This window comes from Ambystoma mexicanum, chromosome 1p, assembly GCF_040938575.1.
Source record: "Ambystoma mexicanum isolate Mex_15411 chromosome 1p, UKY_AmexF1_1, whole genome shotgun sequence".
Classification (NCBI taxonomy): domain Eukaryota; kingdom Metazoa; phylum Chordata; class Amphibia; order Caudata; family Ambystomatidae; genus Ambystoma; species Ambystoma mexicanum.
This window is the reverse complement of record NC_090921.1, coordinates 1164161407-1164189209: the sequence shown is the minus strand read 5'-3', so window position 1 is coordinate 1164189209 and position 27803 is coordinate 1164161407. Positions and strand designations below refer to the sequence as shown.

General features: G+C 47.1%; 1 protein-coding gene across 2 annotated transcripts in view; it reads left to right on the top strand.

Moving 5' to 3' along the window:
• The window catches only part of RBM42 (RNA binding motif protein 42), a 369809-nt gene that overhangs the window by 212410 nt on the left and 129596 nt on the right, over positions 1–27803 (top strand). Inside the window, exon 8 of one of the 2 annotated variants that reach the window (XM_069604857.1) lies at positions 18086–18163. The exons of the other annotated variant lie outside the window; for it this stretch is intronic. Coding sequence (XP_069460958.1) covers positions 18086–18163 — 78 coding nt within the window. The remainder of the gene's footprint in view (positions 1–18085; positions 18164–27803) is intronic. 2 annotated transcript variants of the gene reach the window in all.

Genomic DNA, 27803 nt, shown 5'->3' with positions numbered 1-27803 from the left:
TTATTTGAATACCTGTCACTGTGAATCTCTGTTACAACCCTACAGTTCACATTGACCACTCTTGAGATAGGCCTGGCTGCTCAGTCACACTACCAACTTGTGTGATGCAGGCCTATACCAAATGTTGGGTTACCTATTGCCAAGGGGACAAGGCTAGTTTAGTCTCCCACAGGATTACTACATAAAATCTTTCCTAAAACTGGTGGCAGGCGGTGAGGATCTATTGTAGAGTTGTTACATTGAGTATTTTGCTTTGCTTGTGTTCAGCTAAACCCCCACAAGGCTAGCTCCATCAGAACAGCAATTGTAACATGCCAAATATCGATAGCTTCAGTCAGGATGCCCTGATCCTTTTGACAGTAGATCAACTGAAAGAAATGTGTAAAGTCAGGAACCTTACTGTAAAGGGAAAGAAAAATGAGTTGATTACAAAATTGTTAAATCATTAAAGTTTGTGTAGTAGGTCTGCAACACCTACTAACCCAAGAAATGTGGAAATTGATAATGAGGATGACGGGTCAGAGTCTAACTCTAATATGCAAGAGGAATCGGGGGAGGTAGAGGAGTCCCAGGATAGGAGCCCCTCTTTTCCAAAGCCTGCCCTCTTGCCTCATGTCCACTGGGACCCTGCAAGGTCCAACACTGAGTCCAGAGTATGTGTCTCTGGAAACCATGAGACTAGAATTAGAATTCAAAAGGTTGAAAGCACAAACAGAAGCCAACATCAGGACATCAAACTCAGGGAAAGGAAAATGGAAATGCAGCATGCTCTTGATATAAGATTGTCTCTTGAAAATGCTTCCTTCCCAGGGTCCTCTAGGTCTTACAGCTTCAAAAGGCCTCACCTGCCCAAAGAAGCAGTGAGTACGTATGAGGTGAAACATGATATTGTGGATTGGTTGGATGCTTTTGGGTATAATCATAGGATTCAGGATCTCACGGGGAATCAGCTGATTCCCTGGCTTTTATCTAGGCTCCCCCAGGATGCAAGTGATGCTATAAGGGAATTGAGTGAGCTTGGAAGAGAAGAGCATGAACATGTAAAGCTAGCCTTAGTAGCCAGATTTGGGAAGCCTCCTTCCCAGTACCTTAAGAGGACCCTCAAAAAGACTACTGCTACCCCTTGGGCTACCTGGGTGTGTACATGTTTGAATAAGTTATATGGTTAGGTTAAAGGAAAGGTTCGGCCAAAAAATTTTATTGGCCAAAAAGATGGGCAATAATAAAACAAATATACTCACACTTTGTTTTTTTAAGTTCCTATGTAAAATTTTGAGCAATTCAAGCTCAAAAATTGGAAAAGCAAGCACATGGGCGCATCCATTTTGTGAAATGGATGCCCGCCTGTGCTGGCTTTTGCTTTTGCGGCACTAATGAAGGAAAAAACAGCCAGCTGTATTAACAAAAGCTACCACTGGGTGGCTTTTCCTTCATTGGTGCCGGGACTCGGAGGACGCGGACCGGAGACTACAGGCAGAAAAGCTGCAGCTGCATCTCGGTAAGTGCTATTTTTTTTTTTTTAAATAAGCACTAGCTGCGTTTTTTTTTTCTAACTTTTCCGGGCTGGAGGAGCCCGGAAAACTTAGAAATAAAACCGCAGCTTTAAAAACGTTGTATTTATGTTTGCGGTAGCTTTTGAAGCGACCGCAAACATAAATACAACATTATTGTGTTTGAAAACGCTGCGGTTTCTCACGCTCCTCCCTGCTGGAGGAGCCTGAGAAACTTAGAAAGAAAAACTGCAGCGTTTTCAAACACAACCGCGTTTTGTTTCTGCCTGCCGTGGCTATCACTTTGGGTCTCCGGTGCTTCCCAAGGGGAGCACCGGAGACCCAAAGTGAAAGCCAAGGCAGGCAGAGAAACAACGCGGTTGTGTTTACATGCCGCGGTGTTTCTGCCTAAATCTGCTTTCCCATTTGGGGCTCTCGGGCTAGTCACATAAGTTTTAAGAGGACCAAAGAGAGGGCTACTGGCCCAAGATGGGGTCTGATATAGATAAACTCTGTAGAAGCTGTCACACTTGTCAGACATCTGGCAAGAGTGAAACCAAGAATGTGGCACCTTTAGTGCCCCTCCCACTAAGGTATTAGGGAAATAGTACATTTCTGAGAATGCTTCCCAACACTCGTCCCCCCCAAGACTAAGGGACAGGAGGATTTAATCAACTCCTGGATGAATCTCCTAATCCAGTCGGTCATACTTTCTGGAGAGACCATCAGCATTTTGGTTATTACACCCTGATCTGTGTTCTATGGTGGAATCAAACCCTTGGAGGCTGATTGACCACCTTAACAATTTAGGATTCTCCCCCTTCATCTGCATTAGCCATCAAGGGTTGGTGGTGTGTCTGAATCACAAAAGTAGATCCGTACAAGTATGGTCTAAACTTCTTCAGAGACCACACAATGGCAAAACACTTGTTTAATAGTTGCCCACCTTGTCCCACGGTCCTTCAGCTTCCTACTGATGAAGCAGATGGGGTTTTCCCTGCTTTTCTCATCCAGCTGACTCAAAACTGCACCTATCCCTGTATTGGAAGCATCTGTCTGTACAATGAAGTATTGGTTGTTGTCAGGAGCTCTCAAGGCTGGAGCTTGACAAAGGGCACTCTTCATTCCACCTGACCTTCTTGGGGAATTTGGGTGAAGAGATCACATTCAAGGGAGAAGCTATGGTCCTATAGTTCTCAGTGAAGTTCCTATAGTACCCAGTGAGACCTAGAAACGCTCTAACTTGGGTTTGAGTAGTAGGGGAGGCCCAGTCGTGTACAGCGTGTACTTTTCTAGGAAATGGCCTTATGTCACCTCCTCCTATCTCATGTCCAAATTTAGACCACTTTGCTCTGACCAATTCGATATTTACTAGCCTTAATGGTCAGACAGGCCTGTTCAAGAGCCTGCAAAACATATCCAAGGTGGTCAAGATGTTCTTTCCATGTGGGCTGTGTCATCCAGGTTTGCCATGCAGATGGCCTCCATCCCATTCAGAACTTGATTCACCATCCTCTGGAATGTAGCAGGTGCATTTTTGAGTCCAAAAGGGATACCCTTAAACTGGTAGAGGCCTCCTAGGGTAGAAAATGCAGTTTTCTCCTTGGTATGGTCCGTCAGTGCTATTTGCCAATAGCCTGAAGTCAGGTCAAATGTACTGAGGAACCAAGTGGGTCCACCAGCTCATCTGTCCGGGTAAAGAATGGGCATCAGTCTTGGTGACTGCATTAAGAGCTCTATAGTCCACACAGAACCTCAATTCCTTGGTTCCTGCTTTTGACACTAGTACAACTGGACTAGCCCATGGACGTGTAGATGGCTCTGTTACCCAAACATCAAGCATCTTCTTGACCTCTTCCTTTATGTGGGATCCTACATGGTCTGACATCCTGTAACCCATGCTTTTCAAAGGTAGACTGTCACCAGTGAGAATATCATGCTGGCCCCAAGGGGTCAAGCCTGCTGTCAGTGAAAACAGGGAGGCAAACTGATTAAACGGAGCTTTGCACTCCTGCTGTTGTTAGTCAGATCAGTATATAGTTTTACTCCTTTAATGTTCTAATCTGAAGGTTGTCCCCCGAGGAGATCAGGGAGCAGGTCACTCTCCTCCTCTTCTTGACCAGAAGCTAAGAGCAAAGCTCCTAGTTCTGGTCTGGAAACATAAGCTTTCAGACAGTTATTGTGATAGACCCAATGAGCCTCCTTGGGATTGCTCAAGTCCACTAAATAATTTACCTCTTCAAGTTTGCCCACAATCTTGAAGGGTCCAATCCATTTGTCCTGTAAGGCCCTCTGACTTGTTGGTACCATAACTAGAACAAGCTCGTCTGGAGTAAACACTACCATGTTGGCCTTCTTGTCATGCCAATGTTTGACCAGAGCCTGATCTGTTTTCAAGTGATTAGAAGCTTCTGTCATCATGAGTGCCATTCTCCTCTCTAGGCCTAGTACATAGTCAGTGACTCTCACTGGCTTGAGGGAAGGAGCACTCTCCAACCCTTCCTCGATTAGGGCCATAGAGCCTCTAACCTGATGACCATAGAACAGCTCAAAAGGGCGGAAACCAACCCAATCTTCAGGGACTTCTCCATAAGCAAAGAGAATGCATGGCAGTAGAAGGTCCCACTTTCTTCTAAAGGGTTCCTCTAAAGCATCAATCATGCTCTTCATAATTCTGTTAAACCTCTCCACCAACCCATTGGTTTGGAGATGGTAGGCTGGTGAGAGTCACTCCACAGTTTTTCCACATGGTCTGCATGTAGTGGGACATAACATTTGACCCCCTGTCAGAGATTACCTACTTAGAAAAACCAACCCTGGTAAAGATACCAAGGAGAGCCTTAGTCAGTGTCTGAGCAGTAACAGTTGGCTATAGCTTCAGGATACCTGGTAGCATGGTCTACCACAACCAATATAGATCGGTTGCCTGAAGATGTGGGAGGGTCTAGGGGACCAACAATGTCAATCTCTAACCTCTCAAAAGGAACTCCCTTCACTGGGAGGGGCACTAAAGGTGCCACATTCTTGGTTCCACTCTTGCCAGAAGTCTGACAATTTTTACAGCTCATACAGAATTTATAAACTTCAGATCCCATCCTGGGCCAGTAGAAATTCAGAGATGGCCTCTCTTTGGTCTTCTTGATATTCAAGTCACCAGCCAGAGGGATCTCATGGGCTAACTGTAAGAACTAGTGTCTCACCTCCTAGGGCACTAACGTGTCTTCTGTAGTCTCCTGGGGTTTACTGTTAAAGGAGGTCAGCCTCCCAGTAAAGCCTGTGCTTCCCTGGCTCTTGCCCTTCCAGCTGGGTAGCTTCCTGTTGACGAAAACCTTCTAGAGTGGGACACTCTCTTTGACCCCTGCTGAAGTCTGCCCTAGAGGGTCCACCTTCTGCAAGTAAAGCTTGCAATTCAGGATGGTCTTTAGGATCCAGATATCCAACATAGGGAAGGTTCTCCCCCAGCTCTGTTTCACCAGTAGCTGACTCTTCTGAGTTTGGTTGGTCCTCCCTCTCAGCCTCAGCTAGAGAAGGGGTGACTGGGGTGACCTTGGACTGTCCTATCGGGGATGTCCTTGTCCTTTGAACAGGTTTAGGAATTATGCCTTTCTTCCTGAGACCTTGGATTTCCCCTTTGTCTCTTTCTTTGTCCTGTGTTACGCAAGATTGTATGCAGTACCCTTTGGGTGCACTACAATAACCTTGACCTCCTGGCAATAGGGACCCAACCTTTGGTATAAGTCTGAACTACACAAGTTGGCAGTGTGGCTGAGCAGCCAGGCTTGTCTCAAGAGGTGTCAATGTGATCAGTAATGTTGTGACACAAGAGTTTCACAGTACAGGTATTCAAATAAACACACTCAAGGTTTCTTGATAAAACAATTCTTAATTTATTTCACTGTCCGTTGCATAAGCCTTATTCAGAAGATGGCAATATATGGAACACTTAAAATACACTTCAAAACACACTGTTTCTCTAAATCAGATGATACACATTGGGGATGGCACAAAGGCACTTCATACACCCTCAGGTGACTTAAGTAGCTAGGACACTGTGGACATAGATTTATCACTGGTACATTTAGAGCAGTACTGAGTTTGGTGCAAAAGACAAGGGCCATTTTCACAAAATGGGCACCCATGGGTGCTTTACTGCAGCTGTGAAAGCAGCCCACGGTAGAAAAACACAATGTTAGTAAAACGTAAACCACTGCCACCAGCCATTAATTGTAGAAAGGGTAACATAAAAATGTTAAATGAGAAAGTAGACAAAGGGGATACTAAGTAACTCCTCCCGCACCCTATTGTAAGATAGTGTGTGCTGGGTCTTGAAAGTTACAGAATGTAAGTAGTCGATTTCACTACTCTTGGAAACAGTAGTTTCCACAAGAGAAGGTATTTAAACCTTTGGGAAATCTGAGACTTCACTGTGCCACTGCACTGAAGGTGCTGTGTGACACAATGTAAATATGATGCCTATGGAGTTTGTCAGACTCCAAAGTCAAAAGAAACACAGACAATAAATCACATTAAAATTACATGAGTGATAAAAAAAAGTCCTAAAATCCAGCAAAAGAGCTGGGGGTCTCGAAGGTAGAAGGGAATTCTCCTTAACAGCCTTTAATGAGGAGGGTGTCCTTCCTGTGGACTGGGGGTAGGAGGAATATCTGTAACCTCCCACTGAGAGTCATCCGAAGTTGCATTTCTGGCCAATATTGTTTGCTCCTGCTTCCTTTTACTGGGAGGCCTGAGGGTGCTTGATACAACTCCAAGAGTTTTTAAATCATTACCAAACAGGACTCTTCCCAGGCATCTAATTTTGTACACTGACAGGTCTTATAACAGTCATATTATTACACTAGATGAGAGCTGGCAGCATTGGAACCATTTGTATTGGGCCTCCTGCAAGTTTAGTGGGACCTGTGGAGCCTTGGCCACAACCTCGGGTTTGATGAAACTTTTATCGACCACTGTAATGCTTGCCTCAGTGTTTCTATTGGCAGGGGTCTCCATTTACGAGTACACTGTCCTTGTAATATTCTTTTGTTATCTGGTATGGAGTCTTACACATCCTCATTCTGTTGTTCCCACAGACCCAGGGACACAGAAGAAACATTGGCAGAGACTCCAATGGGGTCTTCAACCAATAATGGCAAGTTACCACTTGCCATATGAACTTCTCCCTCTGGGATGAAGGCTCAGGAGGCAGTGTGCACCCATGAAGGTTTACCCTTACATCTGGGATCCCCTTTCACATGGTCAGTAGACACACATGCATAGCATTTCCCAAATGCTCTCTGGAATGGGGGTTTCTATTGACTTCTCTCTGGTTTAGCACCAGAGGGTTCACTAGACTTACCAGGTTTTACCTGTTCTGTTTGTGTCCCTCTTTTGGAGGGTTGGAATTAGGATTCTCTTTTCCCTCTTTCTTGTGCTAATTCCCCCTTATCCTTTTTGTGAGTGGCCCTGGAGTTCCTGTGTGGGGCCCTATTGGCTACCCACAGGTCAGCAGCCTGCACTAACTTTTTGGGATCAATCTCTTGAGTCAACCAAGTGCTGTCTCCGCTCAGGAGAGCAGGCATCACAAATGGATTCGAACAATAACAGATTTCTCATTCCTTCGAAGGTGTTCACTCTGTAACCCTTAACCCAACCATCTAAGTTTTTCAAACCTTCACATTCTCTGGTAGCCCAAGGGGTACCATCAGTCTTTTTCAGGGTCCTAAACCTGGTACTGGGGAGGTGTATTCCCAAATCTGGCTATTAATGCCAGCTTCACTGATTCTTTCTCTCAATGGCACCCAACTCCATTAGAAGCATCACAACCATTCTGGTGGAGCCTAGACAAGAGCCAAGGGATTCAATACTCTCCACTGATTCCTTGAATTCCATAGGTGTATTCAAAAGTACCCAACCAGTCCAATACATCAAGTTTTGTATCATACGTACTCACTGCTGCTTTAGGCAGACGAGGCCTCTTGTATGTATGATGTTTGGCTTATCTTTGTGCTTGCTTCTAACCTTTTTTTTTTTAACTCTATTCTTTTGGTTTCAAGAGAAACATATTCTGGGCTCAATGGAACTGGGTTGCAGCAAAAGGGCAGGCTGTGGCAAAGAGGGGCTCCTATCCTGAGACTAATCTACCTCCTCTAGCATAATGCAGTTTGACTCTAAACTGTTATTCTCATAATTTTCCACATGACTTGGGATAGTAGGTGGTGTTACAGGCCTACTACCCTAACTTTGGTGATTCTACAACCTGGTAATCAAGACATTTTTCTTTGCTTTTACAGTAAGACCCCTGACTTTGTACATTTCTTTCAGTTGATTTACTGTTAGAATGATCAGGGCTTCCTGACTGAAGTTACCCATATTTGGCATGTGACATGTTAGGGAGAATTCTCAATTCTGTGTTAATTCCCTTCTACCTTAGAGACCTCCAGCTCTTTTGCTGGACTTAACATTTTTATCCTGGAGAGAGAGACCTTTTTCCCACTCTCTCGTGTATTTTTCTTTGATTTGAACCCTGTTTTTCTTTTGGTTTTGGAGTCTGACAAACTCCATATCATCTTTTTGCTTTGTGACATACAGCACCCTCAGTGCAGTGTCAATCCCTTTGGATTTCTGCTAAGGTTTAAATACATTCTCTTGGATAACTACTATTTCCAAGAGCAGTGAAGTGAAATTTACTTTACTTAGATTTGTAACTTTCTAGACCCAGCACACACTATCTTACAATAGGGTGCTGCAGGGGGTTACTTTGTCTAGTTTCTCATGTAATATTTTTATGTTACCCTTTCTACAATTAATGGCTGGTGGAAGTGGTTTACTTTTTACTACCATTGTGTGTTTCTACCGGCACCGGTCTTCTTTTTTTCCCATTTCCTGTTGTAAAGGTCCTTCTTGAGATTTTCTCTGCGCGCCAAACCTGGTTTGGTCCCTTTGTTCATTTTGTCTTTGGCGGGATTGACTGGTGAAGGCTGCCTCTGGTTCCAGCATGTCTGGCAGGGGCAGGAAGCAAGAGAGGTGCCTCAAACTCCCAGTGCTTGGTCTCCTTGGTTACAGGAATGCTCCCAAAGGTTATTCGCTGGCTGGCTGTCCTTGGAGGACAGCCACCCTGCTGTGTGATTGACAGCTAGGCTGCGAATGAATGGGAGAAACCTGCATAAAAGGTGAGGTCTTTTGGATAGAAGGTAGAATTTACCACTGGACGAAGGAATCCGAAGAAGAACTTGGAAGAGACGCTTGCTACACCTCCTGGACCGTTGGTTTGCCCGGTGAAGCCCTGCTGCATTGCTGAAGCTCAGAATTTGCCTTGACTAGAGAAGCCTTGCCAGGACAACTTCTCCCCTTGGGTTGGTGGGACCCATCGACCCCAAGACAAACTCATTTGGAAATCCTCTCGGAGCTGGCTGTCCTTCCATTGCTGCTGCAGGAACAGATTGCGTGGGAGAGGAACACCAGAATTGAGTATGTCGTCTTTAAGTCGGACCCGAGCTCCAGGAAGAGCCTCCGGACTCCCATGAAGCAGGAACAAGCCAGAGCCACCTCAACAGAGTGCTGGACCCCAGATGCGAGGAAAGTCAATAAGGTATCAGAGAAATGCGGTGGTGCTATTAGCGAGAAGCTGAAACCACGAAGTGCCGCTGATCTGAAGTTTGCCCATTGCTGCCGCCGACTTTGAAATCGATGTGCAGAAGTCCCCAGACGTCCTCCCTCTTGTCCCCACGGCTGAGGCCCAGGAACAACAGGATCTGCAGGACCTACAACAGGAACTGAAGCCAGCTGTGGCCAATTTCCTCAGACCTAAGGTACTGTGAACTACCTGTTGTTGTGTAGCCTTGCTAGCTCTCAGTTGAGACTTGCCTTGGTTGCCTTTGCAGAGTTGCTTGCAGCTTTGCCTTTCACAAGCCTCCCAGCTTGTGGCCCAACATTGATTTATTTTTCTACAAAAACTCTCTATAACATTGTGCAAGACTTTTTACTAATCTTCAAGAAGAACTCCAGCTCCCCTATACTTTTCTCGAGTAACATTGACTGTCCTGGCTCTCTGAAGACTCTTCTTACCTCTGACATTGTGCTTTAACTATCCCCCCAAAAAGTCACACATTCTATTATAACTTGTGTAGCTGGGAAAGGGTCAATCTACATTGCATTGGGGGGTTCAAAAGTACTTAGGAGTTTGAGAAACTTGTTAACCATTGTTTATTCCCTCTAACCTTTTTCTTTTAACACCAAACTCCGTATTGCTCTAAATGTACCAAATATATATATGTCCACAGTGTCCTAGTTATTTAAGTCACCCCAGGGTGTAGGAAGTGTCTGTGTGCCATCCCAAATGGGTATCTACTGATTTATTGAAACTGAGTGTGTATTTTTGAAGTATATTTTAAGTGATACATATTTTCTCCCTTCTAAATAAGGCTTATTCAAACTGACTGATAAATAATTGTTTAATCAAGAAACCTTGATTATAGGTGTTATTTGGATACTTGTCGCTGTGAAAGTCTTAACAACCCTACAGCTCACATTGACCAATCTTGAGATAAGCCCGTCTGCTCAGTTACTCTACCAACTTGTGTAGTACATACATATACCAAAGGTTGGGTTAAATATTACCAAGAGGACAAGGCTGGTGCAGTCTCCCACATGGTATTGCATACAATCTTGCCTAACAATAGCTAACCCACCTATTGGTTTAGGTCTTAGGTTTCTTCAAAAAGGGCAATGTGCAACAATACAAATACACTTCATAACACTTCCTCAGATTTAAGATAAGCAAGTAGATACTCTTTATAGATGATTCATACACACTTCCTACACTCTGTGGTGACTTAAATTGCTAGGACAGTATTGGCATTCATATATCACTTTTGGTACTTTGTACAATTCTGAGGTTGTGGAAAAATGAAAATGAAAAGGTTAGGGAAGGAAAAAGGTTAACAGGTTCTCAGAGCATGCAAATACATTTCAATCTCCCAATGAAGTCCAGATTACATCTTTCCCAGCAATACAAGTTAAACTTATGAACCACCAATGAGGGATAGTTAGAATCAAAGTCAATGGGTCAGAAGAGTATGTAGGGAGCCAGGGCAGCCAAAGTCCATTTGAACAATGTATATGGAGCTGAGGCACTTCTTTAGATGGCACAATGTTTAGAGAGTTTGTAGAAAAAGAATCACTGTTGCACCACAAGCTGTTAGGCTTGTGAAAGTCAGAGCTGAGATCAGCTCTGCAAAAAGCAGCTACTGCAAATCACCAGTGAGAACATGCAAGCTACAGACAACAAGAGGTAAGTACCCCTTAGTCATCACAGTAGCTTAGGTTTGAAGAAGACAATCGGGCTGGCTTCTGTTCTGGTTGCAGTCGTGCAGATCCTGGGTTCCTGGGCCTCAGTCGTGGGGACAGGAGGGAGGATGTCTGAAGGACTCCTGCACTGCAGTTCGAAGGTCGTCGGCAGCTACGGGCTCTTTACAGATCAGCAGCACTTCGCTGTTTCAGCTACCGGCAAATGGCACCACTGTGTATCTTGGACACTTGATGGGCTTCCTTTGCTTCTGGAGTCCAGCACTCTGATGAGGTGGCTCAGGCTTGGGCCATCCTGGTTCGGGAGGGTCCTCTGGAATCTTCCTGGAGCTCTGTCCGGCTTAAAGACGAACTAGACTACAGATTTCTCGACCCCTGGCACTCAGTTCCAGCAGCGGCAAAGAAGTACAGCCAGTTGGGCAAGGTCCTCCAGCAAAGTTCGTCTTGGGGTTAGTTGGTCCCACTAACCCAAGGGAAGAAGTCATCCGTTCCGGGGCTTCTCTAGACGATTCGCAATTGGAGCTTCAGCACTGCAGCAGGGCTTCACTGGGCAGTTCAACGGTCCACAAGGGTACAGCAAGGTTCCTTTGTCGGATGTTTCGTCTAGTGGTCGACTCGGTCTTCAGTCTATGTTAGGCAAGATTGTATGCAATACCCATAGGGTGCACTACAACAACCCTGACCTCCTGGCAGTAGTAACCCAACCTTTGGTATAAGTCTGTACTACACAATTTGGTAGTGTGGACGAGTAGCCAGACTTATCGCAAGAAGGGTCAATGTGAGCTGTAGGGGAGTTACACAGAGGTTCAGTGATAAGTATTCAAGCAAACACACACAGGGTTTCCTGATAAACAATTGTTAATTTATTTACCAGTCAATTTATATAAGCCTTCTTCAGAAGGGAGCACTGCAAAACACCACACAAATACACTTCAAAATTATACACTCTTAAGTTCAGAATCGGTAAATACCCATTTGGGATGGCATACAGCAGAGACCTACAACCCCAGGTGACTTCAATTGCTAGGGTGCTTTTGACATTAATATATCACTGTTGGCATTCAGAATTGGTTAAGAGCAAGTAAAAAGGGAAAAGATTATTAGAGCAAACAAGACACTTCAAATAGTTCTTAAGCAGGCAAATACTTTCAGATCCCCCAATAAGAGTAATTCGGTTAAAATAGGCAAGAGTTTATATGGGCTGAACCACTTCTTGGAAGGTAAGTAGAAAAGTCTTTGCACAATGTTTCAGAAGTCTTGTAGGGCCACAAGCTGTTAGACTTGTGAGTAGTAGTAGTAGTAGTAGTAGTAGAAGCAAGCAACTCTACAGCAAGAGGTAAGTTCTCTCAGACTTTGTACAGTACCTTTAAAATGAAGGAAAGATGCAGCAGATGACTCCTGTTCCTGTGCAGCTCTGCAGGTCTCACTGTTCCTGGGCCTCAGTCGTGGGGACAAGAGGGAGGACGTCGGGGACTCCTGCACTGAGACGGTCAAAACTTGCAACCAGCAAACTTCACTTTCTGTGGCTGTTCAGTGTTTCAGCTCCTCGTGTCTACCGAAAATAGCAACACTGCGGTTCTTGGCTGTCAAGATGGACTTTCCTTGCTTCTGGAGTCCCGCACTCTATTGAGGGGACTCAGGCTCGGTCAGTCCTGCTTTCTGGTAGTCCGGAGGATCTTTTTGGAGCTCTTGGCCAACTTAAAAGCAAAGCACACAAACTTGTGTTCCTCTCCCTGGCTCTACCGTTTCCAGCAGCAACTCTGTGGAAATTCAACCAGCTCTGAGATGGATGTCCAGGTGACTTACTTTGGAGTTGATTGGTTCCACCAACTCAAGGGGAAAAGTCGTCTTTGCAGGGGCTTCTCTGTCGATGCGAACTTGGTGTTTCGGCACTGCAGCCGGGTAAACCAACGGGCCAGGAGTTGTAGCAGGTGTCCTCTTCAAATTCTTCTTCGGTTCCTTCGTCCAGTGGTCGACTCTGCCTTCCAAGCAGAAAGACTTGCCTTTTATACAGTTCTCTCCCTTTCATTCGAGCCTAGCTGTCAGTCACCCAGCAGGGTGGGAGCCCTTACCGGACAGTCAGCCAGCCAATCCTCACAGAGCGCATTTGGGTCTCCCAGGAGACTAAGCACAGGGAGTTTCGGGCTCCTCCCTCACTTCCTGCCTACCACAGACACCCTGGAGCCAGAGGCAGGCCTCACTCGTGAATCCCGCCGAAGGCAAAATGAACAAAGGAACCACATCTGGTTTGGCGTGCACAGTAAATCTCAAGAAGGACCTTTCCACAAAGAAATGGTGAAAAAAGACGACCAGGGCTATTTTGACAAATTGCACCCTTGGGTGCTTTACTGCAGCTGCGAACAAAGCCCGCGGTAAATGCACACAATGGTAGTAAAAACAAAACCACTACCACCAGCCATTCAGTGTGGAAAGGGTAACATAAAAATGTTACTTGAGAAGTTGGACAAAAGGGGATACTGGGTAACCCCTCCCACACCCTGTTGTGAGATAGTGTGTGCTGGGTCTAGAAAGTTCCAAATGTAAGTAAAGTCAGAGACAGAGGGTCTGGGGTCTGTATCTGTACCCATACAGCCCTCCCCTTTTCTTCCTGCACTTTCAGACCTACACGGCCTGCTGCCATAAACCCAGCACTTGCCACTTGCTGGCTTTACTCCCATTGTTGCCATTTTATTTATTATTTTATTATTATTTTTGTTTTTTTCCTTCTCGCTCCGCACTCTCCTTTTGTTCCCCCTTCAATGCCCTTCTCCCCCTTCTCCCTCTACGCTGCACTTGCACGTTCTCAATGTCACTGTGCCTAGTAAGATCGTTGTTTTTGTTCTCCCCTGTTGCCTTTCCCTGCCTGGTCGCGCTCTGACACACTTGTGTATGAGCGCGATAGAAATAAAAAATCAATCAATCAAAAGTCAATTTCACTTTACTGCTCTGGGAAACAGTAGTTTATCCGAGAGAAGGTATTTAAACCTTGGGGAAATCTAAGAGACTTCCCTGTGTCACTGCACTAAAGGTGCTTTGTGACACAATGCAAAAGATGATGCCTATGGAGTTTGTCGGACTACATAACCAAAAGAAACATTGTCCAGAAATCCATGAGAGAGTGGGGAAAAGGGTCTCGCTCACTCCAGGTTTTAAAAAAATTAAGTCCTCAAAATCCAGCAAAGTTGCTGGGGGTCTCTAAGGTAGAGGGAATTGGCACATTTCTGAGAATTCTCCCTAACGGTCCAAGAAGCCTCGCCTTTTATGCAGGTTTCTCCCATTCATACCCAGCCTAGCTGTCATTCACACAGCAGGCTAGCTGTCCTACAAGGGCAACCAGCCAATCGGCACTGAGTGCATTCAGGTAACCAAGGAAACTAAGGACAGGGAGTTTCGGGCATCTCCCTCGCTTCCTGCCCTGCCAGACGCACTGGAGCCAGAGGCGGGTTTAAGTACTGAAGCCCGCCAAAGGCAAAACAACAAAAAGGTTCAACCTGGTTTGAGAAAATGGGCATCCATGGGTTCTATACTGAAGCTGAGGATTCAGCCTGCGGTAAATGTGCACAATGGTAGGAAAATTAACCCACTGCAACCAGCCATTAAAAGCAGTGAGGGTAAAATAAAAAATGTTACATGAGTAAGTAGGAAAAGAGGCTACTAAGTAACCCCCCAGCACTTCCACACAAAATGCGGTGTGCAGAACCTACTGTCCGCAATCTCGATGTCAATATCCCCGCTGCCCTCCTCCACCTCCTCACCTGTTGAATCAGAGTCCTCTTCAATAGATCTGAGAGTTCGATGCGCTCTGTAGTCCTTTTCTTTTTTCCTTTGTTGCGGATATCTCCCACGAGAAGAAGCCACAGTGAGAACAATAGAAACGCCCTGACCGTGACCCCCGTCCCGGGAGAGACCGGAAAGGGGAAAAAAGCCAGGTGTAGGCAAAAACCCCAGGAAATCACAACGGCAGGTGGGTATTCTGATGGAGGTTGTAGCAGTTGAACTCAGCGGAAATCAGCAAATCTCAGAAATAGAAAGCAAGGAAGGAATAAACAGGAAACTGGAAGTGTAGGAAATGCAATAGCTCCTACTACCGGAAAAACGGCAAGAAAACAAGATGGTTGTTAAACCAAAGAATAAGAAGAAAAATAGAGAGAGAAAGGTCCCGGGAAATGGAACCCGAAAGGACGAGGAGGAGTAGAGAGAGGAAAGCTCAGCGGAGCCAGAATACAGCGTATAGCAAACCGCGGCAGCAAAAGAAAGCACAAATGACCGGAAAGGGTTGCAACGCACAGAAGGAAGATAGGGGGTGGCTTAAATAACGCCACGTTCGCTTAAACGGAAACAGACTAGACCGTTAAGTGGACGTGACGCGAAAGACGTGACAGGAATTAGGAAATGCGTAATCGGAATCGGGGCCACAGACGCCAGGTAGGAATAAGTCGCATGACACCTACATAGGAAAAACAGGTAAGTAAAGTTAATTTCACTTCACTACTGCTGGGAACAGTAGCCCACCCAAGAGAAGGTATTTAAACCTTATGAGAAATCCAAAGGCCTTCTCTGACACTGCACTGAATGTGCTGTGTGTCACAATACAAAAGGTAGATGTTATGTTATTTTGCATTTATATAGCGCATTATATACCATTGGTATGGTCTGAAGGCGCTGGTAGGTTGAACGCCCTTTGAAACCGAAGTTCAGATCAGTAGAGAGAGTAGGGAGAGTCAAAAGGTGCGTGTGAGCACTGGGTGTGTGTGCAGCTGGTGGGTATTCGTGCAATAGCTGCTTCTTAGCGGTAGGTGTGGTGGTAGAGAGATCAGGAGTATGTGTTTGTTCTTGCAGGATTTATCCAGACCGAGTGTGGCTGCGTTGGGCCTGAGGAGAACGGCTGGCTGGGGGGTGTGTAACCAGCAGTGTTTGATGTGGAGTGAGCGGCGGATGTTGGTATGAGAACAGTTATACCGAATGGTGTCATAGTATCTCTGTGTTCTAGTTGAGTGGTGATGTAAAGTAGAGAGTAAGCATGGTGGTATGATATGATGGGTTATATGCTCTTTCAAACGTTCTCTGCATTCCAAGCCATACTATATACGTCACGCAATTATATGCGCTCCAGTCCGTTCCGGGCATTCCTATCCTCTCCGTGCACCCCAGACTTCGCGACACACTCCGGTCCGCTCCACGCACTCATGCATTCCAGCCTGCCCCGCACGCTCCAGTCTGCCCCAGGCATGCACTCTTGTCTGCCCCACGCATGTGCTCTTGTCTGCCCCACGCATGCACTCCTGTTTGCCCCATGGTCTACGCATTCAGTAGCTCTACGTACTCATCCATTCTATGCACTCGTCAGTACTGGATGAAATCTGTGCTCGTTCGTTCTACGTACTCGTCCATTCTACGCAACACGTCCATTCACACCAGGCCCTCGTTCGCTCCAGGCCCTCGTTCGCTCCAGGCCCTCGTTCGCTCCAGGCCCTCGTTCGCTCCAGGCCCTCGTTCGCTCCAGGCCCTCGTTCGCTCCAGGCCCTCGTTCGCTCCAGGCCCTCGTTCGCTCCAGGCCCTCGTTCGCTCCAGGCCCTCGTTCGCTCCAGGCCCTCGTTCGCTCCAGGCCCTCGTTCGCTCCAGGCCCTCGTTCGCTCCAGGCCCTCGTTCGCTCCAGGCCCTCGTTCGCTCCAGGCCCTCGTTCGCTCCAGGCCCTCGTTCGCTCCAGGCCCTCGTTCGCTCCAGGCCCTCGTTCGCTCCAGGCCCTCGTTCGCTCCAGGCCCTCGTTCGCTCCAGGCCCTCGTTCGCTCCAGGCCCTCGTTCGCTCCAGGCCCTCGTTCGCTCCAGGCCCTCGTTCGCTCCAGGCCCTCGTTCGCTCCAGGCCCTCGTTCGCTCCAGGCCCTCGTTCGCTCCAGGCCCTCGTTTCCACTCCAGGCCCTCGTTCGCTCCAGGCCCTCGTTCGCTCCAGGCCCTCGTTCGCTCCAGGCCCTCACACGTACTATGCATTCACTTGTTTTACACACTCAACCCTTCTACGCACTCAACCCCTCTACGCACTCAACCCCTCTACGTACCCAACCCCTCTACGTACCCTACCCCTTTTTTCATAAGCACTCATTCGCTCATATACACTTGTCTGTTCTATATATTTGCCGGCCCTACCCACTAGTCTGTTCTATGTAGTCTTCGACTCCACACATTCTTCTGCTCAGCTCATCCATCCCGCTCCGCTCGTTCATCCGTTCCCCGCACTCTGCATGCATTCCCATGGCGTTTGTCGGACTCCAAAAACAAAGAAACGCAGAGTGTAAATCTCATCAAAAATACATGAGAGAGTGAGAAAAAGGTCTTGTTCAGTCCAGGATAAAAATTAAAAGGGCTAAAGTCCAGCTAAAGAGCTGGGGGTCTCTAAGGTTGAAGTAATTAGCACAGAAATGAGAATTCTCCCAAACACACCTCTTCCCCGAAAGTAAATGGTGTTGGTTCCACTCTGCTATTCCTGTTACAATAGATGAGTGTCCCCAATTGGGTCTTGCTTCCCCTGACCTGCTGTTAGCCTGTCCAGAATAAGTCTGCCTTAGGTTACACTTACCTCTGAAGTTGCTGATGGCTCCTTTAAAAAGTATATAGGTTTTACCTTCTGGTAGCTGTGTGCCATCTTAAAGCAAGTTAAAGATGTGTTGCTTACCTCAACCTGTGTTGCATCTGAAAAGCAACTGTAATAGTATATTACGACATTAAGTGTTACCTGCCTAGAATAGCTGCGTGACATTCGTGTTACCTGCCTAGAATAGCTGCGTGACATTCTTGAAAAGTGTTCTTGGGTGTAGCTAACCTTGGTCTACCTTGAGCCATCCAAAAATAGTGTAATATGTTCTTACTAATCCTAAACTGTGTTTCAATGAGTTAAAATATGTGTAATGGTATAGTACACCCTAAGGTTCAACACCCCTAGTACAACTGTGTGTTATCCTGAATCAGAGTTATGGGTTTATACTGTTCCTGGAATAAGTGTTCGACTATTCTGAAAAGTATATTGTCCAGTGAATATACTATGTGATTTCTTGCTGAGCATCGCGGTACAACTGTGAAGGTCTACTACCCTTGTAATCCAAATGTCTATTGATTTTGACTTCTCTAGAACTACTGTTAGGTGTTCCAAATGAGCTTCTATGTTTTGGTCTGTGTACTGTAAAGCACGGTGTTGTTCTTTTATAATGTGTTTATATATAATGTGATAGTACGTATTTCTCCCAAGATTTATCTGGGCCTACTTGTATTTAAATGAACCCTTTATTTTTTACAATACATAGTGTTTCAGTGTTTCTTTGGACCATACAAACACACAGGATAACCATAGAGGTTGGGCGCAGAAACGCAAAGACAAAGTGGTAAGAAATCGACAAACTATTATTAATATTAAAAAAATAGAAAATTAACAGTACCTTATGCCCTCAACTTTCCGCATACTCACCATACAAAAACTCACACTACCACCTCTCTGCACAGCAATCCGCACGCACTACACCACATTGCAACAACAGACTAACACCACATAGCCCAGCACAACAGCACTTGGGAATTTGGCACCGAACCAACACGCACTTAAGCTCAGCGAATGGTGTAAACCGAACTGAAGCAGCCAACAGGACAACACAACTCTCACTTTCCTATTCCCACTATACCCTACTAACCTCCTCCCCATTCCCCTCCTCTTCACACTCTCCTTTTCCGATCCGCCAGAGCACCTGGGGACCACAGCAGTGGTGACGGTGCGTGATACAAATACCTTTAACATTAATATATGTGTACCTCTATTTCTTTATATTGATTCTACAGCCCTCTCTCCCTCCTAAAATCAGCCTGGCTGTTCTGTCTACGCTACCATGAACTCAGGTGGTGCAGCCTTATACTAAGAGTGGAGTCTTGTACTGTCTCAGTTGAATGGTTTTATTAAGCCCTTAGTTGGACTTCCGAAAAACTGTCCTAACAGTGCCCTGTGTAAGGATAGATTGATGTCTGGTGGGCAGAGGTTCATTGGGGAGCCTGCTTTGTTGCTAATTTCAATGGCTTGACTAATCTATCTCATTATATTTTGCTGAAGCTTTGTAGCTTCTTCTGTGAGGTAGGTGGGGGGCATGGTGCAGAGTCTGGTTGATTGGTGTGCTTTGTATGATCCGATATGTCACTGATTTGATTTTTAAAGTGGTCTGCAAGGTCGTTACAAAGTTTTTGTGAAGGGACCGGTGTGGTGGTGTATCCAGGTGGGTTTCTCATCTCATTGTTGAATAGTGCTTTCTGGGTGTTGGTGGATTTTGTGATTCAGTTGTCGTAGTATTTCTTTTTGGCTTTGAGAATTTCCTTTTCATACGCTCGCATTTGTGTTTGACTTCTTTTTGCCAGTTCATAGCTTTTCCTCCACTCTAGTTCAAGTTTACTTTTTCTTTTCATTGTATTGAGGTGGGGTGTAATGCATCTTGCCGCTGCTTTCTTTTGTGATGGGATGAAGGGCTTTTCCGGGGCGATGCTGTCTATTGTATCGGCGATCCATTTCTAGATTTGGTCTGCTTTTTCGTTTAGGTCGTTTCCATCCAGGTTTGCGGTTGGTGGTTTCTGGGATTCCAGTTGTTCTTGTAAGTTTAGAACTTTTGATGGTATTAGTTTCCTTTCCATATTGCAGGGAACATTTGGGGCTGTTAAGGTGTTTTGGCTGGTAGTTGGATCACGAATGGTATGATGCATTGTCACTGCATTGTGTTTGTATTGGTGGCGCAGTTGAGACTTGTTTTTTGTTGGCAAATATTACGTCAAGAGTGTGTCCTGCTGTGTGTGTCACTTCTTTGACCATCTGGCATAGTAGTTTCATTCTTTTGTGTTGCTTGATTAGTGATTTTTGTGAGTTTGCATTCTCTTCTTCAAACCATATGTTGAAGTCTGAGGATGATCAGGTGATAGTGTTTGATGGCCAGGTTTGTGATGGCTTCTGTGAAGATGTCTACGAAGGTTGCGTCATAGGTCGGTTGTCTATAGATGAATGTGAGGTTTGTTTTTGAGTTCGCTGTCAGGTGAAGGACGGGGATTCACAGTTTCTGATCTTCAGAGGGTCATCTGTTATTATTTTCAGGTGCTCTTTGTAAGCTGTTGCAAATTCTCCTCTTTGTACTTTTTTGTTTACCTGTGTGCATTTTAAGTGGTTGGGTAGACAGCTGTGTAGCGTGACTTTGTAGTTGTCATCTAACCAGATTTCTGTGACGAATATGATGTCTATTCCACCATTGCAGTAGATCTCTGTACCATGTCTGGGCATTGATCTTGCGTTTATTATATTAGTGTATTTTTTTTAACCGTGCTTTGATTTGGTCTTGGTTTTCTCTTATGGTGGTCTTGTTGGTGGGTTTATTTTTTTTATTTTTATTTTTTATTTATTGGGCGTTTGTATGGTGCCTATACAGCAGAAAGTGTTTCCAGGCGCCACAAGACAAAAAGGAGAGGAGGAACAGAGGAGGATAAAACGAGAAAAGGTCCTACTAGTCCTCCTGACATTTGGATCGTGCAAGTACAATAATAAAGTGCATGGGGGGAGAGGAGGCTCCCAGGTTGAGGTACGGTAAGTACTAGGGGAGCCCATGAAGGGCAAGTGCGTAGGGAGGAAGGGGTATGGGTAAAAGTGCGAGCAACAGGGGTGGGCCAGACTCAGTAGGCTAGTCAGGGAGAGGTGCCCAAAGGCATGTTCTGGTAGTGGGGTACTGCAGAAGACTGGTGGGAGGATGGCCTAGCCCCTATATGATCAGAAGGGACCAGGCAGCCAGTCATTGCAGCGGGGGGACATTAGCAGGGGAGGAGGAAGGGGAAGGAGGAGAAGAGGAAAATCTTGAGGAGTTCCCGGAACTTATGGAGATCCGGCTCAAGTCTGAGGGCCAGGGAGGCCATGTCAGAGGGAGGCTCCTGCCGATTAAAGCAATCTACCCCCACTCTTCTTGGAGAATCGTTTGACTTGCTGAGAGTTACCACTGTAGGACCGAATGACTCTAGCTGGGAGGTATTTAGGGAGGGAAAGTTGGATATAGCGTGGTCCCAGAAAGCCCCCGAGAGTCAGTGGAGAGATTTTAGGGTTGGAGTGCTGTGGTCCCTGGGCTTGTGGCCAAGGATAAGTCTCACATTCCTATTCTGGATTAGTTGGATAGGACCCAGGGAGGAAAGAGGTAGATTGAGGTATAGGTTGTTGCAATAGTCCAGCCTTGAGAGAACCAAAGCACTGGAGACAGTTTCTGGTGCAAGGTGAGGAAAGAGAGAATGCCTCTAAGGAGGTAGAGCTGAAAGTGGGCCTTCTTGGCAAGGTCCATGATGTGATGTGAGGAGAGAGAGGAGTCGAAGATGACTCCCAGGTTTTTTGCCTCACAAGAGGGTGAGGGGAGGGCACCCAAAGAGGGTAGCCAGAGATTAGGAGGGAAGGAAGGAGCAGGAGTTCCAACAAGAATAATATTGGTCTTACTGGCTCTAAGACCGAGATCATTAGCAGCGCACTATGCCTGAATAGCAGTCAATCGGGAATGAGAGGAGAAGATGAGGTAGAGGAGTGCAGCTTAAAGGAAAGCTGTGTGTCATCAGCATAACACTGGAAATGAGGGGAGAAGATGGTGATCAAGTGGCGAAGAGGAGCAAGGTAAATGTTGAAAATCCACAGTGAGATGGTAGGGCCCTGTGGAATGCTGGAGGTGGAGAGTGAGGTAGAGGAGAGAAAAGGACCCACTTGCACCTGGGAGGGCCTATTCGAAAGGAAATAGTTTAACCAGGCCAATTCCCGGTCTCTGATCCGCAAGGTATCACAGAGGCGGTTCAAGAGGTTGACATGATTGACAGTGTCGAAGGCAGAGGACCAATCCAGGAGGATGAGAACAGAAGGAGAGCAGAAGTTGAGATTAGAGAGCAAGTCATTACAGCTGTTCAGGAGAGCAGTGACTGTGCTTCTGGCTGCTCGGAAGCCAGACTGGTGGTCATGGAGCAGCCAACAGATTAAGCATGGTGGTTAAGTTGGGAGATGGTCAACATTTCCAATAGTTTGCCAAGAAGGCGGTGGTGGAAATAGGGCAGTAGTTAGCTTGTCAGAAAGGGTCGGCAGACTGCTTTTTAAGAGGGGGTGCACAAGAGAGTGCTTGAGAGGTTGTGGGAAGGAGACAGTGGCAAGAGTGATTGCAGAACTCAGCCAAAGAGGGAGCGACGGCAGCAATATTGTCCTTGATAGTTCTAGAGGAACAGGGAAGCACTTGTTTGGATGTGACTTTCATAGAGCGAACAGTCTTGATGACCTCATCTGGTGCAATGGGTGAGAAGGGGGGGTTCTTGAGGGTCCAAGGGAGGCCAGAGAACAAGTGGCGGCGGGAGTGAGCAGGAGAGTGTGGACAGGATGTCCAGAGTTTTGGTTGTGAATTGGGAGGCCAAGGCTGTGCAGAGGGCCTTGGAAGGAAAAGAAGAAGAAGTAGAGACTGCAGTAGGATTGGCAAGTTCCTTGCAGATTTTGAGCAGGCGGCAGGCCAGTTTGTCGGAGGGTGTGCGAGAGGCCAGCCATTTCCGTTCTGCAACTCTACATTTGCTTTTCAGCAAGGCTAGGTCAGAAACATACCAACTGTTGCATTTGGAGGCAGGCTTCGTGCAGATCCTCATGACAGGTGCAAGGATGTCAAGGGTCTTGGTGATGGAACGTTGATGGTTAGCAAGGGCTGAGTCAGAATGAGAGTGAAGAGAAGGAGGGATAACAAATGTGGCAAAGGCAGCAACTGACGCTCGCTTCATAGGTCGGATGACCAAGAAGGTGGCAGGCAGAGGCTTAGCATGGGAGCCCAGGAGTACCAGAGGAGAGGATGATCAGATGCAAAAGACGGGTGTACTGAGCAGTTTAGAGAGAGGTCAACTGAGATCCACGCATCTGAGTGGGTCCGACCAGAATTAAGAATGGTGAGGGAGAAAGAGTCTGGGGTTTCAAGGTGAATATTAAAGCCTCAGAGGAGTTAAAGCTTAGAGGTAGAGGACAGGAGAGAAGAGGTGAGGTCGCCCCACTCAAATAGGAAGAGGGAAACCAGCCCCGGTGTCTTATAGATGGTAGCGAGAGTGATCGATAGGGTAGGGGAGATGCAAAGATTGCAGACATGACATTCAAAGGAGGAGTAGGATTGAATGGGTATGATGGAGACAGGGATCTATTCAGGGAAGATGAGGGCCATGCCGCCTCCGGGCTGGTTAGGCCTGGACTTGGGAGAGGGTCATGTAGCCCTCGGGAAGAAGTGTCAAAAGCCGTGACAGAGCTGGCATTGAACCAACGAGGAGGTGAAGGTCAAAGTCTTCAAGGAGGTGACAGATGTCAGAAGTGTTTGACAGCAGAGCGAGAATTGAGGGTAGCTAAGTGAAACTGGTTGCCCCCTTTAAAGGTTTTTCTGAGGGGCACAGGGGCAGGGTACCACCTGAGGGGGGGGAGAGAGACGGAGAGGGGTGGAAGACCGGGGAGTGTCAGGAGAAAGGAGGCAGTTGGAGAGGAAAGACGCCTGTCAAGAAGGTGGTGGTTGGGCTGAGAGCCTTGGGCCATGATGGTGCCATTCCAATAGACATTGATGATGTACCTGGATGATAAGTGTGCCAAGAGCACTTCCCATCTGTTTCCATCATTAATTGGTGAGGAAGAGAATGTCATGATGCCTACCCCCGGAGCACCAGGCCAGGCCCAGCACCCCCGGGAGCAGGCATCATGCCCCCGGGTAAAAGCCCTGCAGCCCCTTATGGGGGCTCTTTGGACTCTGTCCTGGCGCTTTTGGCGCCAGGCTCATGTTGGACATCAGTCCTGGCGCCATAAGCGCCAGGCTCATAAAGGAAAGTGTTTGGTGCACTTACCTGATGCAGACCATGCTGCATACTCACCTGATGCAGACCATGCTGCATGAAGACCCAAGCCAAATGAGGCTTAGGAGGGACTATTTTACTGAAGGGACTATTTTGTTACTTGGGTGGGGCTGTGGAAGAATACTTACCTAGGACTTCTTCCAAGGCTATTTAAGCCACGCCCGGACAGCCACACGTGCTTCGCGTTGTTCTGCATCCCAGCAGCTGAACGCTCACCGTGTCTGCTCCTGCACCTGGACTCCAGCCACGCCCGCCTAGAACCTGGAACACCTGTAAGGAAAGAAGAGAAGAGAAGAGAAAGGTGAAAACCAAGAACTTATTCAAACTTCTTACCTGCATCCGGAATCTTCACGCCAGCATTCTTGAAGAAAGACTTCCATTTAAAAGCATTGCATTGCTCGCTGCAGCGCCGCGCTTCACTCACCTGCCCTCGAGACATCTCCCGGCTCCATCGCGGCTGTCAGCACCGGTCGCCACATCTCTGCACCTAGGGGAGAGAAGAAGAGACAAAAGGTGAGCAGAGGGAACACAGGAGGAAAGCCGAATTTTCAGCCATAATACTTACCGGCTTTTCTTGGTGAACCATTCCACGTTTCGGGTCGGCGCCGCTTCGTTGGCAGGTACCGCACCCCGGCCCCTATGGGGAAAGGACAAAAGACATTACTGGGGAATTATAAAGACATTTAGAGGGGTCGCCCTCATCACTAACTCACCTGATTTTACCATCGGCAATTTAACCCCTCAACGCATTGCCTTCGTTCTGCACCTGAAATAAAGGACAGATCACAGGTTAGGAAGACAACATAAAAAGAGGCTCACACTTGAACTTTTGAATCTCCATACTTACGGCGTATCGCTCAGAAAAGTCAAGTGGATTTTGCCAGCGCCATTCTGAAAACCAGTGAAGTAACTGGACGAACGCGCGCCCCTGCACCAGAAGCAGGATGGAGAGTTCATCCTTCCAAACCATAAGGTGAGCTTAAACCGGGGGTTTTGGAGGAAGTCAGAGAAGAACGAAGGGGGAAAGGGGGGAGCAAGCACTCTATTCTGCAAACAGTTAATCCCCTTTCTCATCTGCAGAAGGATATTCCTACGGGCCAGACAAGCAAGATTTGGGGGTCCTGTTCAATCGGTGGTCTGAGTTCTGCGCATCACGCTTGAAGAGGCCACAGCAACCCAGACTAGACCAGCCCCTCCGTGGGAGCCAGGTGAGCGTTACAGAGAAAGGGGAGGGGACAGAAACCTTATGGAGAGTCCATAGGTCAGGAGAAGGAATGACAAAGAGAATGTTGGTGATAGTCTACCTGGAGGAAGCATTGACATAGGTGTTGGCAATGGGCAGACCAGGGTTAGAGACCCGGAGAGCCTTCTGAAACATTTTAGTTCCAGGCTTCGAGAGAGTGGGAGGATTGGTGATGGAGAAGCAGTTAGAATAGATAGAGGAGATGGAGAGCACCATAGGGAGGGTGGTGGAGGTAATGGGGGGGACAGGATGCCCAGGGGAGGGCGAGAGACAGAAAACTGCACAGTGCACGATGGAACTCACTAGGAAAGTACCAGATTTGAAAGTTCAAACATACTTGAGGAATGCCAGAGCAGAGCAACGCATTTTACATATACCCACTATGGATGTTTCTCTCGAGATGTGAGGTTTGTTCAGTAGGATCTGCTTCGTCATTGAGCAGCACTGGAAGTACAGCCAGCTCCGAGAGGATGTCCAGACGGGCTTAAAATGTTAAGAGTTTTGTTGAAAATGAAATCATTGTTGGGCTGCAAGCTGGGAGGCTTGTGATGGGCAATGCTGCAAGCAACTCTGAGTCCAGCATCTCCCTTTGTTGAGTCGACAGAGTGGGGATTACCACACCGTCCAGGAGGGACAGATCATGGGGTAGAGTTGGGGCTTGGTATAGTGTGGCATAGAATTGGGCAAAGGCCTCCGCTATCTCAGCGTCCGACCGGCATGTCTCACCCTGCGGGGTGATGATCTCCCGGACACAGCGCTGTCCCTCATCTCTCTTCTCTAGCCACGCCAGCATCTTCCCCACTTTATCCCCCAGCTCATATACCCTAGCTTTGGTTTCCCAGTGGGCCTGTTTGGCGTTATCTAACATAAGGTTTCGGAGGTATTCAGTGGCGCGTTTAAGGGACATGTGGGTCTGTGGGGTAGGATTAAGGGTGTGTTCGTTTTCTTGGCGAGTTACCTCCGTTTCGGCCTCAGTTATCTTCTGGAGCTTCTCCCTCCTCCTATTTGTCGTCCAGGAGATTATTTCCCCCCGCAGCACGGTCTTGTAGGCCTCCCATAACACTGTCTGGTCATTATCGCTGGTGTCATTAATCTCAAAGTATTCAGTCAAGACTTCCGTGAGGCACTCAACTAGTTCCGGGAGGCCCAGATAATAGGTGTTCAGCCGCCACGGTCTAGGGGGGTTCAATCCCTGCAGTCGTGACTCCACCAGCAGGGGCGAGTGGTCCGAGATTCCCCGGGGGAGCAGGTCCGCCGAGAGCATTCTACAGAGATGTGTGGGGTACGAGTAGGCAAACAAGCCTGGAAAGGGAGGCGTGTGCCCCGGAGTGAAACGAGTAGCCCCTGGTCCCGGGGTGCAGTTCTCGCCATACATCAGAGACCCAGGGCAGACACAAAGTTGGACAGCTTCGTGGGAAGGTGCGGATTGCATTGTCTAAGGTGGGAATGGTCTAAGGTGTTAAACATGACATCATTAAAGTCCCCACCTAGGAACCACTTATCAGGCTGATGTTTGCCCATAAGGCTGGTCAGGTTATCGAGAAGTTCCTGCCACAGTCCAGGTGGGGAGTAGATCGAGACTAAACCAAATGTTTTCCCCCAAAGTGTCCCCAGTGCCAATACATATCGCTCCCGAGGGTCTTGTTCTAGTACCTGCAAGGCAAACTGGACACGTTTGTGTATGAGAATAAGAGTGCCTCTGGACCCCATGGAGTATCCTGCGTGGCAAGGATACTTTCTTGTTGGTGGCTGTTCCGCCCGTTAGTGTTTCCTTCTCGGGCTGCAGTTTTCATGTCCGGCAGCTCCCCAGATTTTGGGACACCTGAAGGGTTTCTTGAGCAGCGGATGGCGTAGTTCAGTTGTCCTGGACTACAGTTGTACTACCATTCGCCTCCTGGCACGTCTCCCTGTTCGCCGGGATGACGTCTATCAGGTTTCCTCATCTGAGGAGGTCTCGCCATGTTGGTTTCCCTCTGCTATTTTTTATTGCCATGGACCAATCAAGTGCCGCAAGAGACTAGACCGTTTACTCCAGTTCTCTGGAGGGATCTTGGTACTCTGTCATCTTCTATACTTTACTTGCATTGGAACTATATGGAAAGCAAGTTGTGTTCTCTGGTGCCTCAGTCAGGCCTAACATATTAGGTTGGTTGACTTTACAGTAAAATCTATTGGCACTAGAAAGAGGGAAGGAGGGTTTAGCAAAAAGGGGGGCTGTAGTAATGCAGAGTTATACAGCGTTCTCAGCGGATGGTTGTCCCTAATACCATAAGGGGCTTCCTCTTCCATGTAATCCTCCCCCTGTGTACCACCCCCAGGGTGACTATTGTACTGTGGACACACCTCCCTGACCCAAGGGAAAGGTCTTCCCCCTAAAGGAGAAGGGACGACATCCACAGATTTGTCACTAAAACGAATGTGGAAATCATGCAACACTATTAATGTCCCCAAGTTCTTACAGTTAGGGAAAGTATTTTTTAGAGTATGGCAAGAACTTTCAAAGGAAAGTAAAGCTTTTCTCTTCCAAAGGGAGAGAAGGGAGAAGTTCAATGAAAGTAAATGGGACAAATGCTTGTAGAAAAACTGTTCTTTGTGAAAAGGACCTCACCTGTGTGAAATGTACCAACAGTTGCAATACCAATGTTTGATCTAAAGTATGGCAGACCCTTGGATCCGAAGAGGGAACGGGATGAAGAAAAATCCCTCCAGCAGTACCAAAGGAACGAAAGATGGATCCTAGAAGCTGATCCTAATGCAGATGCACGCCACAGTTCCTGGGGTAGTCCTGAGGGTAATGTTCTCCCGTGTACCCTGAAGGCTTCATAAACTGTGCTCTAATGCAGAGGGCACCAGCAGACCCATGGGCAGACGGATTATTAAAGATGATCGGAGTCAGCTGT